Source organism: Phyllostomus hastatus, unplaced genomic scaffold (assembly GCF_019186645.2).
Source record: "Phyllostomus hastatus isolate PE091 unplaced genomic scaffold, TTU_PhHast_1.1 phas_contig_86, whole genome shotgun sequence".
NCBI classification, from domain to species: domain Eukaryota; kingdom Metazoa; phylum Chordata; class Mammalia; order Chiroptera; family Phyllostomidae; genus Phyllostomus; species Phyllostomus hastatus.
Window position 1 is genome coordinate 80,146,521 of NW_025333977.1, and position 15,567 is coordinate 80,162,087.

Sequence of the window (15,567 nt, forward strand, 5' to 3'; positions counted from 1 at the left end):
TTGCAGAGTGTTTTGAACAGTGAAAGAGGTGCTGGGAGAACTGTGTGAGGTCCCAAGGTGCTTACTCTGAAGGGGACTGAGGCGTCATTGTCCTGTGTACATTGTACCTTGTATCTTCTTCAGTAAATGTCCATTTTTCATAGTACATGGCTGGATACCTTCTGAACAGATATATATAATTAAAACTCAGCTGTAATAACAGCAATTGTTTAAAACCTATACCAAAATTTTTTTCAGAGAGGAGTACTTTATCACTGACATTATTTCAAATTATTAGAAAATGGTACTAATTTAAAAAGGTTCATGTTCTGCCGATGACCTCGACAAATGTCATGAGCACCTGTTTGTGATACAGTCTTTCCTATAAGTCAGCTGAGCAATTGCTCGGCTGGCTGCCTGCTGAGCAGCCCAGCACCGAGGAATAGACGAGAGTCACACACGGTAACTATGCTATTCTCTCAGCTTTCATTGAAAGCAGGTTCACTCAAAGGAGAACATCAGCATACATTAGTGTCCTACTCACACTCTAACAATCTAAGAGGAATAAAACACACACACACAGAGTAATCAATGGGGATAACAAACCCGAGTCCCAGAGTCTCAGTTTGCAGGTCTGGGAGACAGCATGGTGGGTAAGGGACTTGCGAGCACTTTGCCAGGAAGGACCTCTGGAGCCAGGTGGACAGCAGGGCAGACAAAGTCCCCAGTCCAGCAGGGCAGAGCCACTGGCAGCCGATGCCAAGGGAGATTAGCATGGCGTGGAGCAGCACTCTGCTGTGTGGAGCTCGGCTGTCTCAGCAGTGGTCTGGAGCCTGCCTCAGCTATACCTTGAAAGTGGTGCACTCCACCCTTCCGGGTCTTTTTGATCAGTGTCTTGGCACCCCTGATGCCAAGTGTGGACTTTGCCCAGAAGCCTACGGGTGGTACATGGCTGTTCTGTTCAACACCCCTGCTGGCAAGTGTGGAATTCCCCCAGGACACTGTTTATGGGTGGTCCCGCTCTGCAGACACAGCTACTCTGACCACGTGTGCAGATCCCTTAAGCATGTCTCCTTGCCAGACATGTCTGCTTTGACGTAGGCGTCAAAGCGTCGTTGCTTACTGGCAGCCATCGTGGTGGATACGAGGGACCTCACTTTGTTTTGTGCACTTTGTGCTCTCGTGACCAGACCAAGGCCATTCTACTGGTCCTGCTCTCCACACCGCTGCCTAGGGCACACAGTTCACTTGCATTGGTAAAACAAGTACTGCTAGAAATAAGGAAAAGAATACAGACAAGATGGGCAAGTAAAGGGGGTTCATTTTTAAATATCTCAATCTTATAATTATGAAGCCTAAAGCATTATTAATGATTTCATCAGTGCTATTAGTAAATAATAAAAGCCAGGAAGCAAATTTGTACAACATGACATAATTTTTTGTGATTCTGTCTTTACTCACTAATTTGTCACCATTTTCAACAGGCAGTTTCCCATTTGCTTTCTTATGACCTGGCGTTGAATGATAACGAAGTTTGTGTCTGGATTAGCAGAGCATTGTTTCCCTTTCAAAGGGCGATCAATTAGTTTTCCCTGGATGCCTAGAGCCCACAGCGAAGCATGTTTGTGTCACAAGGACAAGATGTGTGACGTGTGAGCAATTCCTAGCCTTTTTCCTCCCCTGTCTCCTAAGGAAAATTCTGACAATTTCTCTCACCATTTCCCTCCGCTCCCCAGCTTGAACCTAATTCAGGTTGACGTGGGGAAGAATGGGAGAGATGAGAACAGACAATTTTTACCAGAAAGGGCCCAGGTTTACTGAGAATTGCAAAAGGACAGGGGAGGAAAAATAAAAAAACAAAATCCCAAACTTCTTGGATCGGGATTTCCAGAGACGGTGGCTAGACAGTGGACAGCTGAATTGGAGAGTGAAGCTTCTGGAGCAAGAGCCGTGGGAAGCAGAGCTGAGGGTTACAGATCTCTTAATAGTCTTTGTAAAAGGCTGCGAAAATTTAAATGACTTGTAACTACTTGAGGGTTGTTGGACTATATCCATGTGAGACAACCTTGCTCTGAGGCTCAGCCTGGGGAGGCCTGACCCCTATTAGAGTTACATTAAGAGACCTCTAGTTTTGGGTGCAAACTGCCTGCTAGGTCCCTTTAACATTCACTACACAGCAAGGAGGCAGCTTCAGTTTCTGAACTGGACCCGGTGGAGGTAAATTGATTCCTTTCCTCTGAAAGCTAGCTTGAATGCCACGACCAATTCTTTTCGAGAGCGAACGTAAGGGGGTAAAAACTGGCTTGGAAACAACTCTGGAGGTTCACATGTGGAACAGCTAACAATGGACAAAGAAAATGATGATGTTTCGTCCAAACCTGCGGATGTGCATGTAAGTGCAGTGTGGGAAGCTTTCTCTGTTACTTGAGTGCCACTTATTGTTGACCCTGTTAGTAAAATGAGACAATGTTACTTTGTAAAAATAAAGGAACTGATAATGAAATACTTTATCCTCTACGGTACTTAATGGAGTTTACAAATGTGGGTTTGTTTTGAAGTGCTGTACTTGGCAATTGATTCACAGCTGTTTTTCTAAAACTCCAGGGAAATTGTACTGATCTCTACACAAATTCCATTTTAAAATTTAATCAGTGCTAACTGAGACTGCCTATAATGTGTTCTTGTGCTTAAAAACCCAACCTTGGCCTTGTCGGTTCTATGTGTGCTAACATTTTTGTGTGGGGGGTGTTTTATTTTTACTTCTTTGGGGTAATATTTGAAAATAGCTTGACACCATAATCAACTCATTCTACCATGAAACATTTTTCTCTTTGGGAATGTCCTTCTCTCTCCTGCTGGACATCACACTAAATGAGGTCTGGTCTAGTTCAATTTCACTGGGAGGGATATAATCTGCATTTCACTCCAGGGGTTGACAAGGGTGTTTGGCAAAAAAGAATGAGGGAGCCATGAATAATTCAGAATGTACTTGGCCACATATTATCCCATTAATTGGAGGATTAAAGACTAAAAGACATGTACTTTGAAGGGAAGAGTAAGGGAGAGCAACACAGAGAGAGAGAGAACTCTTAAAAGAGCTCAAAAGAGAGATTATTCTTTGGAATTGGTGTTCTAGGTTGTTGCCTTTAAGAGAATGTGTGGTTAAAAGTCATTTCATCACTGGAGTTTAGTTACCTGACATGTATAAATCTCTCCTTCAAAGAAGCTAAATTCTCCCCTACATTATTAAAGAATTCACAGGATCAAATGGCAGAGGGCAGAGGAGAAAAAAAAAGGGAAGGGAAACAGTTAAATAATGTATTTTTTCCTTTTGTATATAACACTTTGCACACGAATACTGTAAAACTAATAATTCACTCTGAACCCTCTATTTTATTATTTCTTTTTTAATGATTCTTTTATTTGTGACTGAGAAACTGATCAGTGCAGTGGCTGGCTTATAAGCACAAACACGTGAGGCACCGGCGAACCCAGCGCTGCTACCCCAACCCCACAGCCCCACACCGCCCCCCACCCCCCACGGCATCCTCCTTCATGCTTTCCTCCTCCCGCTCAGTCCTGAAGCCGTGACTGAGAAATCAATTCTCTTCTCTGAGAAGCTTACATGCTTATTTTCGATCCTGTTTCAGCTGGGAAGAAACTGGTTGTGGGAGGAAAGCTATGTGATACAAACATTTTAAGCACACACGTGTCTCCACAGCTGTGTACACAGGAACTGGCCCAACAGAAAATCCTGACCTCCTGACCTCAGGTCCCCTAGTCTCTGCTCTGTGAAACTCAGGCCGATCTTCCACAGCACCTATTTAGCCAAACTGGGGAGTTGAGAGAGGGCCTGGTAACCATTTCACCAGAGTCCATACAATGTCTTTTTTTTTTCTGATCTTAATTGTGTGGTCAATTTATTGCACTTATGGAAATAATTTGCGTGACATATTTAGGCCTTTTAGCACCAAGATTCCCTTTACTGAGTGATTCCATTTAGCCTCTAGACTACTAATTGCTAATACATCTTTCTTTTTCCTTGAAGATATCCAACATCTCAGTGGAGGTGGTCAGTGCCCCAGGGAAACTTCCAGGGAGACCAGGGAGGCCGGGGCGGCCAGTGAGACCTGGGAGACGACCACCGAGAAAACCCATCAACAAAGCCAAACTCAAGAGGCCGCCCGTGAAGAAAGCTCGCTTTTGGAATGTCCAAAATAAAATCATCCTCTTCACAGTATTTTTGTCCATCCTAGCAGTCATAGCCTGGACTCTTCTGTGGCTCTACATCAGTGAGTACAAACTGACGCTGCCCTGGGGTCAGGGCTCACCCTGCGAGCTCAGCAGGACAAAGGCAGACCCAGTCTGCCCCTCGGTGTCTCTGGTAGGGTTTTCTCATTTCTCAGAGTAATAGACATTTCTGAAACTCTTGAGGTGTTTAAGGAGGAAGAAACCAGAATTCTCTCTCTCATTTCTTCTTTTCTGACTACTGCTTTCCTCCCACACATGAGCAAGAGGAGCAGAGATGGGTGATGGGATGAGAATTGCCAAGGAGTGTGCTCAGGAACAAATATTGACTAGTTCAGCAATGTAATCCATTTTTAGCTTTAAAAATGAATGGAATGCTAAGTTGTTTCATTTCCTCATTCCACCCACTGCCTGTTTCTAGGCAACCTTATATTCCAACTCTCTGAGCTTCATTGTACTCTTGTACCTTTCTCTCCTCTATTATTTTGTTTTATTTTATTTTTTTTGTCGATCTGATTGATTGGACATAAGTCATAACACACCCATGCAGCTCAGCAACTATAGCCTTTGTTGACTTATGCTAGACTTCCCACTGCATACATTTTAATATGTTTCATGCAAGATACGAGTCTATCAAGGGCATTAAAATTTGGTGGAAAGTAAGATTTATAGGCAAAGAATGAATGAATATTGTCTTGAACAGTTCAGTCCCCTATAATTTGCATGGCACAATGCAAGACATCAGGCATACCAAGACCTCCACAAAGCATCTTCAGGCATCTCCTATCTGCAGAAAGCTCACAGATAGATTCTCTACTTTCAAAAACTCACAGTTCAGTGCTGGAAGGGAGTGTGAGTTTATTTTTGTTTGTTTGTTTGTTTTTGGTTTCATTTTTTGTTTAAGCAATCACTTTACTTATTTTTTAAATTTTATTGTTGTTCACGTACAGTTGTCTGCCTTTTCCCTTCACCTTTCCCCCCTACCCTAGCCATCCCCACCTGCCCTTCCCTGATCCCAACCCCAGTTGGTTTTGTCCATGTGTCCTTTAGAGTTGTTCCTAAAAACCCTTCACCCTTTTCCCCCCATTATCCCCTCTCATCTCCCATCTGGTTACTATCTGTTTGTTCTTAATTTCAATGTCTCTGGTTATATTTTGCTTGCTTGTTTGTTTTGTTGATTAGGTTCCCATTAAAGGTGAGATCATATGGTATCTGTCCCTCATCTCCTGCCTTATTTTACTTAGCATAATGCTCTACAGTTCCATCCATGTGGTCCCAAAGGGAAGGAGCTCCTTCTTTCTTTCTGCTGTATAGAATTCCGTTGTGTAAGTGTACCATAGTTTCTTGACCCATTCATTTACTGATGGGCACTGAGGTGGCTTCCAGCACTTGACTATTGTAAATTGTGTTGCTATGAACATTTGGGTGCATAGGTTCTTTTGGATTGGTGTTTCAGGGTTCTTAGGATATAATCCTAGCAGTGGAATTGCCAAGTCAAAAAGCAGTTTCATTTTTAGTTTTCTGAGGAAATTCCATACTGTTTTCCATAGTGGCTGTCCCAGTCTGCAATTCCACCAACAGTGCACTAGGGTTCCCTTTTGTCTGCAACCTCTCCAACATTTGTTGTTTCTTGCTTTGTTTATGATGGCCATTCTGATCAGTGTGAAGTGGTATCTCATCGTGGTTTTAATTTGCATCTCTCTGATGGCTAGTGATGCTGAGCATCCTTTCATATGTCTCTGGGCCCTTTGTATGTCCTCCTTGGAGAAGTGTCTGTTCAAGTCCTTTGCCCATTTTTTAATTGCGTTGTCTTCCTAGAATGGAGTTGTGTGAGTTCTTTATGTATTTTGGAGATCAAATCCTTGTCTGACGTATCATTGGAAAATATGTTTTCCCATGTGGTTGGTTCTCATAAGTAATCACTTTATAACTGCAGAAAAGAAGTACCCAAAATGCCCAGGGATAGAGTCCAGAGAAGGCTTCATGAACTGGCTTCTGAAAATTCATCTGACATATCTTGGGGTACCCACTGTGAGCTGGGCCCTGTGATGGGCTTGGGGACCAAGTGGTAGACGTGAAGAATCTCTGTCCTTATAGACTAGGGGGGAAAGTCAAGTCAATGGGCACAAACACAAAAGACACATAACCCCAACCCAGAACAAACCAACTTACTTCCCATCAGTTCTCTTCTGGCCTCAACAGGTCCAATTGCATTGCTGCCCTAGCATTTTGTGTGCAGTTTTGGAAGATCATTGTGTAGAAGTAGTTTGTTGGCTGTGCTAACGTCAGAGAAGAGCATTTCAGGAAGACAGATGAGGATGAGCAAAGGAAAACTGGTATGGACAAGTGAGAAAAAAGTGTTCAACAAATAGCAGAGGTCAGTTCTGATACATGAAGTTTGAGCTTGGGGGCGGCCTTGAGAAATGAGATGGACAGCTCATCAGGGACACCAAGCAGCATCTTGTGTGTTCGGCTGAGCTAAAGACTCAGGTAAAACATAATCAGTTCAGGGCCAAACTGATCTCCCTCACATTGTCGATATGCTTCCTCTTGCGTACTTACTGACACCAGAAGGGTATGTGAACTTCTAGATAGAAGTCATAGCTCTCATTTAAAGTTTAAGGAGTTTGAAGGGGAAGAAAGTCAAAGAAGCACTTCCCTGGTAAAATCAGGAACAAAGCAACCTTCATTTTATATGAGATGACCCATGAGGCAAGGTGATCCATCCAAAGTCACTTGAAAGAACAAATCTAGGACAGAAGTTGAGGCCTCTTTCTCCTTACTTTGTGCCCCTCCCCTCTTCTCTATGTTGCCCTCAACTAATGGGACCCTGAGTGGATCATACAAGGGAGGCTGCTTCTTATCACTCACACAGTTTATTCCTTCTTTTCAAAAATTAAATTTGTTGGGGTAAAATTTATTAATAATACTACATAAATTTCAGATGTAAAATTCTACGATATATCATTTCCATATTCCATTGTGTGCACCACCCAAGTCTAGTCTCCTTCTCTTACCATATATTTGGCCCCTTCACCCTTTGCATCCTTCCCTGATCCCCCTCTCCACTGGTACCACCATACTGTTTGTTGTCTGTGTTTGAGTTTGTTTGTCCATTCATTGCCTTTTATTTTATATCTCACATGTGAGTGGAATCATATGGTTCTTGTCCTTTTTCCTTCTAGTTATTTTACTTAGCATAATACTCCTGCAACATCTTTTTTAAATATATTTTATTGATTATGCTATTACAGTTGTCCCATTTCCTCCCATTCACTCCCCTCCACCCTGCACACACTCTCCCACTCATATTCCCCCATTTTAGTTCATGTCCATGTGTCATACTTATAAGTTCTTTGGCTTCTACGTTTCCCATACTATTCTTACCCTCCTCTGTCTATTTTCTACCTACAATCTATGCTATTTATTCTCTGTACCTTTTCTCCCTCTCTCCTCCTCCCACTCCCCTGTTGCTAACCCTCCATGTGATCTCCATTTCTGTGGTTCTGTTCCTTTTCTAGTTGTTTGCTTAGTTTGTTTTTGTTTTAGGCGTGGTTGTTAATAATTGTGAGTTTGCTGTCATTTTACTGTACATTCTTTTTATCTTCCTTTTCTTAGATAAGTCCTTCTAACATTTCATATAATAAGGGCTTGGTGGTGACAAACTCCTTTAACTTGACCTTCTCTGGGAAGCACTTTATCTGCCCTTCCATTCTAAATGAAAGCTTTGCTGGATAGAGCAATTTTGGATGTAGGTCTTAGCCTTTCATGACTTGGAATACTTCTTTTCAGCCCCTTCTTGCCTGTAAGGTATCTTTTGAGAAATCAGCTGATAGTCTGATGGGAACTCCTTTGTAGGTAACTGCCTCCTTATCTCTTGCTGCTTCTAGGAGTCTCTCCTTCATTTTAATCTTGGGCAATGTAATTATGATGTGCCTTGGTGTGTTCCTCCTTTGGTCCAACTTCTTTGAGACTCTCTGAGCTTCCTGGACTTCCTGGAAGTCTATTTCCTTTGCCAGAATGGGGAAGTTCTCTTTTATTATTTGTTCAAATAACTTTTCCACTTGTTGCTCTTCCTCTTCTCCTTCGGGTACTCCTATAATTTGGATGTTGGAATGCTTAAAGATGTCCTGGATGTTCCTAAGACTCCCCTCATTTTTTTGAATTCTTGCTTCTTTATTCTTTTCTGATTGGATGTCCCTTTCTTCCTTCTGGTCTACTCCATTGATTTGAGTCCCAGTTTCCCTCCCATCACTATTGGTTCCCTGCACATTTTCCATTATTTTACTTAGCAGAGCCTTCATTTTTTTAATCTAATTTGTGACCAAATTCAACCAATTCTGTGAGCATCCTGATTACCAGTGTTTTGAACTATGTATCTGATAGGATGGCTAGCTCTTCGTTGCTTAGTTGTATTTTTTTCTGGAGTTTTGATCTGCTCTTTTATTTGGGCCATTTTTTTGTCTTGATGCACCTGTTATGTAGTAAGGAGCAGAGCCTTAGGTGTTCACCAGGGCGGGGCAACCCAGTCGCTGGGTTGTGACGCTGTATGTTTAGGCGGGGTCCGAGAGGGAACAATGGTGCTTGCTCCACACACTGCCGATTTTTCGTCACTTCCCCCATTTCCCCCAAGCAAATTGGACCCTTCTAGTGCTGATTCTCAGGCAGGTTGGTTTGTGTACATTCTAGGACCCTGTGGGTCTCTCCAACAAACTCTCCTGTGAGGCTGGGAGTTTCTCCCAGCACCTCAACCCCACAGGTATTTTCAATTGGTGTTTTGAGGCTTTATTTCCCTGTGTGGGGACCCTGGGTTTCGCAGTCTGTCTTGCTCTTCAGTTTCACCTGGTTTAACTGTGCGCAAATGTGGGACCACCTGATCTGCTAGCTGCCTTGTGCAATGTGCCCCTCCACAATCTGCTGCCTCGCTGGGTCCACCAGTTGCTGCCTTGTCTCGACCCCTCTCCACCCAGCTGCCCGACTCTGCCCCTTCTACTGGTCTGGATGAATGTGTCTACTTTAGCTCCTTGGTTGTCGGACTTCCATACAGTTCAATTTTCTGTCAGTACTGGTTGTTTTTTGTTTCTAAATTGTTGTTGTCCTTATTTTGGTTGTGTGGGGAGGCACAGTGTGTCTACCTATGCCTCCATCTTGGCCAGAAGTCTCTGCACCATCTTTTTAATCTAGCATCACTTATTTAGCATTTCCATGTGCTGTTCCTCCATCCCCCTTATTTTCTCACTTCCTTCTCCCAAACATTTATTGAGCTTCAAAGCTAAATCAGGCACTGGCTACTCGGTGTTAGGGGTTAAGAGACAAAAAGAAGGTTCCATTCCTCTAGAAGGACAGACATCCAAACAGAAGTTATGATACAGTCTGGCAGGTGCCACAGGAAGGAAATTACCCCTGCTATAGGGGCAGGGGGGAATGGAGTCACATTGCAGAAAGCCGTTGGTAACAAAAAAAAAGGCAGAAAAGAGAGCCTTCATTTCCCCAAGCTATTCTCAACATCAGCAGCATCTAAAGGTGACTCAGGTGCAATAGTGTCTTTGCCTGTTTTGGCACTGGCCTGATGCCCAAGGCCGTGGCCATGGTCTTCACTAGGCAAAGCATTTGCACAAAGGTGACCTGACACTGGGCTGAGGACTACACTTTGTGGATCATCAAAAGGATGAATTCTCTCTGCACTGCATAGAACTGAGGACTGGCCCAGCATCCTGTGCATCAGCCACACAACTCAGAGAGAGGATGAGCAGCTGGGGGCTCCATGGAAGTCCACTGGGGACCTTCCCTCTTCTCGTACTGTGCTCACTTCACCTCAGAGCCTGACAGCAGACATTTCTTACCTCCTTACTATCCACAGACTTGGGCTCCATAAAAATCGTATACATTCTTTTTGGCCCCCTAGTGACTCTATGCATGTATAAAGTCTAAGAAATATATCTTTTACCTTTTCATCTTTTCTAATCTTGTTCTTAAGTATTTTCCAGAAGCTGAAAGAGAGAATAGAATGTGCTAAGGGATATGGTGATTTATCGATGATGGAAGAGATGCTATTAACTACATTTAGAACTCTGCATGCTGTGAACCAGTAAAATAATAGTTGCCTAAAATAAAACCATTTTAGGAGTCTGAGACTGACATAGATCAGACAGTGCCTCATTTCCTTACACATGGGAAAGCCACCTACCTGCCTTTTCTCCCATCTTACAGGCAAAACAGAAAGTAAAGATGCCTTTTACTTTGCTGGAATGTTTCGCATCACCAACATTGAGTTTCTTCCTGAATACCGAGAGAAGGAGTCCAGGGAATTCCTGTCTGTGGCACGCACTGTACAACAAGTGGTGAGGTGATGGCGGGTGGGGAGAGACTGGGCAGGGTGGGGCCAGGGGACAGGGTGGAGGGGGGAGGGTCAGTGTCACAGTGTGCAGGGTGGACAAAGGAGGCAGTCAGAGAATCACGGGATGTGGCTTATGTTGGCTATATGATAGACTTGCTTACTTGATAGGATTGCTTATTTCTTTCTTTCTGCTGGAAGTAAAAAGAAATGGTTCTTTGAGCTTCAGTTTCAATTTTTCTCATCTGTAAAATAAAGGAATTGAATCAGGTCATCTTTAAAATGCCTTTTAGTATTGACTTTACATGTGTGCTGATTGATTCTGTGATCAGTATACACTCATTTCAACCTCGATGCACTGGCATCTCTTCACTTAAACAAAAACTTTCTCATTAAAGAACTAGTACATGTATATTATAAACATTTAGGAAAGTCACCCTGGCTGGTGACTTTGGAGTGGTGATGTGGCTCAATTGGAGCATCATTATGTAACTGAAATATTGTGGGTTCAATTCCTGGTCAGGGCACATACCTGGACTCTGGGTTTGGTACCTGGTCCAGGCATATATGAGAGGCAACTGGTCAATGCTTCTTTATCACATAGATGTTTCTCTCTCCTCCTTCCTCTCTCTCTCTGAAAGCAATGAAAAAATATCCTTGGGTGACGATTAAAAAAAATCTAAAAATATAAAAGAGGCATAGAATAAGTAAGTAAAAGTGTAAATTTAATAAGCATAAATAAAAATGTATGAAGAGTAAAACCCATAAAAGTATCAAAAGAACATTAAAATCTTCTTTAACATCACCAAAGATAGAGCCCCATTTTATTCTGGACCACGGAGACATAGTGGGTAGCTCAATATTGAAATTTTAGTAGATATTCCATCCTATAATCTGACATTTAACTCTTACTATTAGTTCACATATTTCTATGCAAGTGAAAATTATTTTAAAAATAAATTTTCAAAGCTACAAATTTAGGAAATTCCTTTTGATTGGGTACTTAAATTGTTTCTAATTTTTACTACTATTGATTTACTTACTACTATTGATTTATTTACTACTACAGCAAAACTAGTGCATAAATCATGTGTGTCTCTGATTACTTCCTTAGCTGACTTTCTAAAATTATTATTGGTCAAAAGAAAAATATTGATTCATTGATCTTAGTACATATTACCAGGTAGAAAGTTCCTGCCGAGTTGTGTCTGCAGGGCAATGGAGGGGCGCCCGCACACTGTGGCACAGAGGGAGCACAGGCTGTGAGAGAGGGCAAGCAGAGACAGGAGTGGGCGCAGCGCCTCTTGGTTATCGAGGGCTTTCTACATACCGGGTTGGGTGTGTTGCTAAACCCTTTACCTGTAATATACATCAGTTATTCCTCAAATTATCCCCAAAAGGTAGGCATTTCTAAAAAATATATTTTATTGATTATGCTATTACAGTTGTCCCATTTTCCCCCTGTATTCCCCTCTACCCTATACCCCAATCCCACCATCATTCTCCCACCTTAGTTCATCACCATTTTATAGATTAAAAAAAAAAAGAAAAAGGGGATGGAGGAGCAAAACACAATGGAGACCCAGCAGGTAGTGGTAACATGTTCTGTGCTGCATAGTGAATTAAAACTCCACAACTCCATTTTTTCCACTGTGCTATATTATGTCTAAGGTGATATTTTCCCCTCCTGGACCATTTGGGGGGGGTGATTTTTGCTACTGTGTAGAAGGGGTAATCCAAGGGAAGATCTGACAGATGAGTCAGTTTGCTTTTAGAAGTGGTAAGCAAGGTAAATTGATTGAAATAGCTCTCTTTTGAGATCCAATGACGGAATTTTAAAAAGGCTGGGTGTTTATCCAAAGTCTGGTGATTTAGAAAGGGGTTGGTAGTCCCAGTGGTGAGCACCATTCGCCCTCTAGTGGCTACTATAGGAATATGTCCTTAAGAATATAATTTTTCAGCACCATTTATTTATTGATAGAAAGGAGATTGGGTCAAAGACTTTGAAAATGCGCTTAAAGCAGTTTGATTTATTAACTGTGAAGGAAATGAACTTTTGAGTAGGCAGAATACAGAAGTTAAGCTTGATTAGGTTGTATAAAGACAGAAATACATGAATAAAGGTAATAAATTATTCTTCCGGCAAAGCAGAATGAAAGTAAAATAACCAAGACTAGTGTAGGAAGTAAAAACTTATTTGAATTCAAGGGATAATGTCTGGGTTTGGAGTTAGAGACCTTTAGTTTGAGCCTTGTTTTTCTCCCTGATAGCGAATCAGAGCTTGGACCTAGGTCATGCTAGGTACTACGAGGAGAGTCAAGTTTGGAAGATTTCAGACACCTCTGTTTTTCTATTTTAGGTAAACGTGGTTTATACAACATCCGCCTTCTCCAAATTTTACAAGCAGTCTGTTGTTGCAGATGTCAGGTAATGTGTGTCCCTTGCTTTGGGATCTCTATGCCACTGTTGGTAATTCCTGTCAAAGCCACAGAAGGGCCAGGATATTGCCATTCTCCAGTCACTTCTTGGGGGCAGTTGTGGGTTAACACCCCTTTAGTGCAATAGCGACCCAGTTCCTTACTGTGCTGTCATGTTGAGTTTTTACCTACAAAAGCCTGCCCTCCCCCATATCTGGGCAAAATGACTGCTAACCTGGCTGCTGTATTGGATGAAAGGAAAAAGAAAACAAAGACCAGTATTTCTCAAAATACATTCAGTAAAAAAACTGATTATTAGAGCCCTGGCTGGTGTGGCTCAGTTGGTTGGAGCGTCTTCCCATAAATCAAAAGGCTGTGGGTTTGACTTCAGTCAGGGCACATGCCTAGGTTGCAGGTTTGGCCCCTGGTCAGGGCACCTATGGGTACAGGAGGCAGCCCATCGATGTTTCTCTTTCACATCAATGTTCTCTCTCTCTCTCTTCCGTCCTTCTCCTCTCTCTAAAAATCAATAAGCATGTCCTTAGGTGAAGATTAAAAAAAATTCTAAAAATCCCCCTAACTGATCTCTAGAGATCTTTTGAGGAAAAAAAAAGGATCCCATGGTCAAGTAATTTCAGGAAAAATTATGAGCCCTGTGTTGTACCCCCACCTTCCCGCACCCCAGTATGTCTGCAGAGAGTCACAATGCACTTCGGCATGAAAATCTTAGAATAAAGTAATTTGTTTACTTTCCCTCACTTGTATAATATTTCCCAAGTTATTTACTAAAGAACACTACCTTATGTTTTCTTTTTCATAAATCATGACAATACTTGTGCAGTTAGGAGTATCTGCCCCAGGGTCAGACTGAAACCAAAATGGGGTGGATTGCTGCATGGGCCACGTACTACCCGTGTGGTTTTGTTACAGTTGGCCTTAATCTTCTCATCTGTAACTAGCATAATAATAGGATCTTTCCCATAAAATTAAATGGGATAAGGCAGATTTGGCACTGTGTATGGACACCCACCATGAGGTATCAAAAATTATAACTTGCTATTTGTAATAGCAGTGAATACTGATTGGTAGTCATGGAGATGCAACTATCCACTGATGGTTCTAGATCTGGGCCCAACACAAGAACACACGTACCGTGGTGCTTTCCCTTTCCAGTCCCCATGACAGGTGTCGATGACTTCCTAAAGAAGGAGTTATGTTTAGCTGAGAGATGTGCTCACTGGCCTTAACCGGTGAGGTGTCAGGTGGGCCACAGGCAGCCTAGAGATGTCTACTTCCTAAGAGGTGTCCCTGAACGTTTCTCTTTTCACTGCAGCAGTAACAACAAAGGTGGCCTCCTTGTGCACTTTTGGATCGTGTTTGTCATGCCACATGCCAAGGGCCATATCTTCTGTGAGGACTGCGTGGCCGCCATCCTGAAGGACTCAATCCAGACGAGCATCATAAACCGGACCTCGGTGGGAAGTTTGCAGGGTCTGGCTGTGGACATGGACTCTGTGGTGCTAAATGGTGATTGTTGGGTAATTCTCTACACATTCCTTCTGACAGCTCTCCTGACACTGTCGTTAGTGTAGTCACTACTCAAATGAAGCATTCTCTTCCACAATCCCAGTGCAACAGGACTGGTTGAAGACGTGGGAGCTGTGTTGATAGAGGAAGTTGCTAAATGTTACATACATTGATTGGACAGTAGAGTTGGGGGAGATATATATATTTGAACTTATGAGAGCATAACCCCCATATTTAATTTGGCTTATTCAAACTAGGTTTCCAAGGAACAAGTCCTGCAGAAGGATAATTTTTCTGAGGTTTATCTTGCCTCTTTCTTCATCCAGACCGAACTGAACCTATGTTATGTAGTATTGCCCAGTGTTCCAAATGGCTGGCCCCATAGCCTTGTCGAATGCAAATTCCACCATTTTCCTTGACAATATAATTTAATGGCTTAATGTTGTACAACCCAAAATTTATGTGGCTTTCTCTTTTGATTTCAATTTTATATATGCTAAGCTTATAGTAGGTAGCCGACATGTAGTTGTTTAATGAATGAAAATTCTGTACCACATATACAATTTCAGATATATGACTAATTAATGTGACTATTATCATATTTGTTTCATTTCCTTTTTAAATTTAAAAACGTTTACAATTTGTTACTATGGTTAACTTTAAGCATAAAAAAAGAAAAAGAATAGTATAATGAACTCTGGTATACCTTTTACTCAACTTCAAAAACTATTAATTTATGCCTATCCTATTTGATCTCTAAATTCCTAAACAACCTCCCATATTCTCACTGGATTAATTTAAAACAAATCCCAGATATGCTGGGTTGTTTTTAAAGGACTGAAAACATTTGTTTTTTAGGCAAAATTCTAACAAATGAGACGCTGAGACCGACGGTCTTTTTTCTGTGTGTTTTTTCAATGCAGCTGGACTTCGGTCAGATTACTCTGCCACCATAGGATCTGGTAAACTGTGTCCTGTGGCTTCTCCCCTCCCCACCCTCCCCCACCCTTCTCCACCCACTGCCTCCAAATCAGTGTCTTTGGGAGCTATAGTTTTCCTTGT

General features: G+C 42.1%; 1 protein-coding gene across 1 annotated transcript in view; it reads left to right on the top strand.

The window, feature by feature from the left end:
* Positions 1–2,323: 2,323 nt before the first annotated feature.
* Positions 2,324–15,567, top strand: part of TMPRSS7 (transmembrane serine protease 7) — a 39,277-nt gene continuing 26,033 nt past the window's right edge. Inside the window, exons 1-6 of the mRNA XM_045851700.1 lie at positions 2,324–2,371; positions 4,028–4,271; positions 10,438–10,568; positions 12,921–12,988; positions 14,312–14,505; positions 15,429–15,467. Coding sequence (XP_045707656.1) covers positions 2,324–2,371; positions 4,028–4,271; positions 10,438–10,568; positions 12,921–12,988; positions 14,312–14,505; positions 15,429–15,467 — 724 coding nt within the window. The remainder of the gene's footprint in view (positions 2,372–4,027; positions 4,272–10,437; positions 10,569–12,920; positions 12,989–14,311; positions 14,506–15,428; positions 15,468–15,567) is intronic.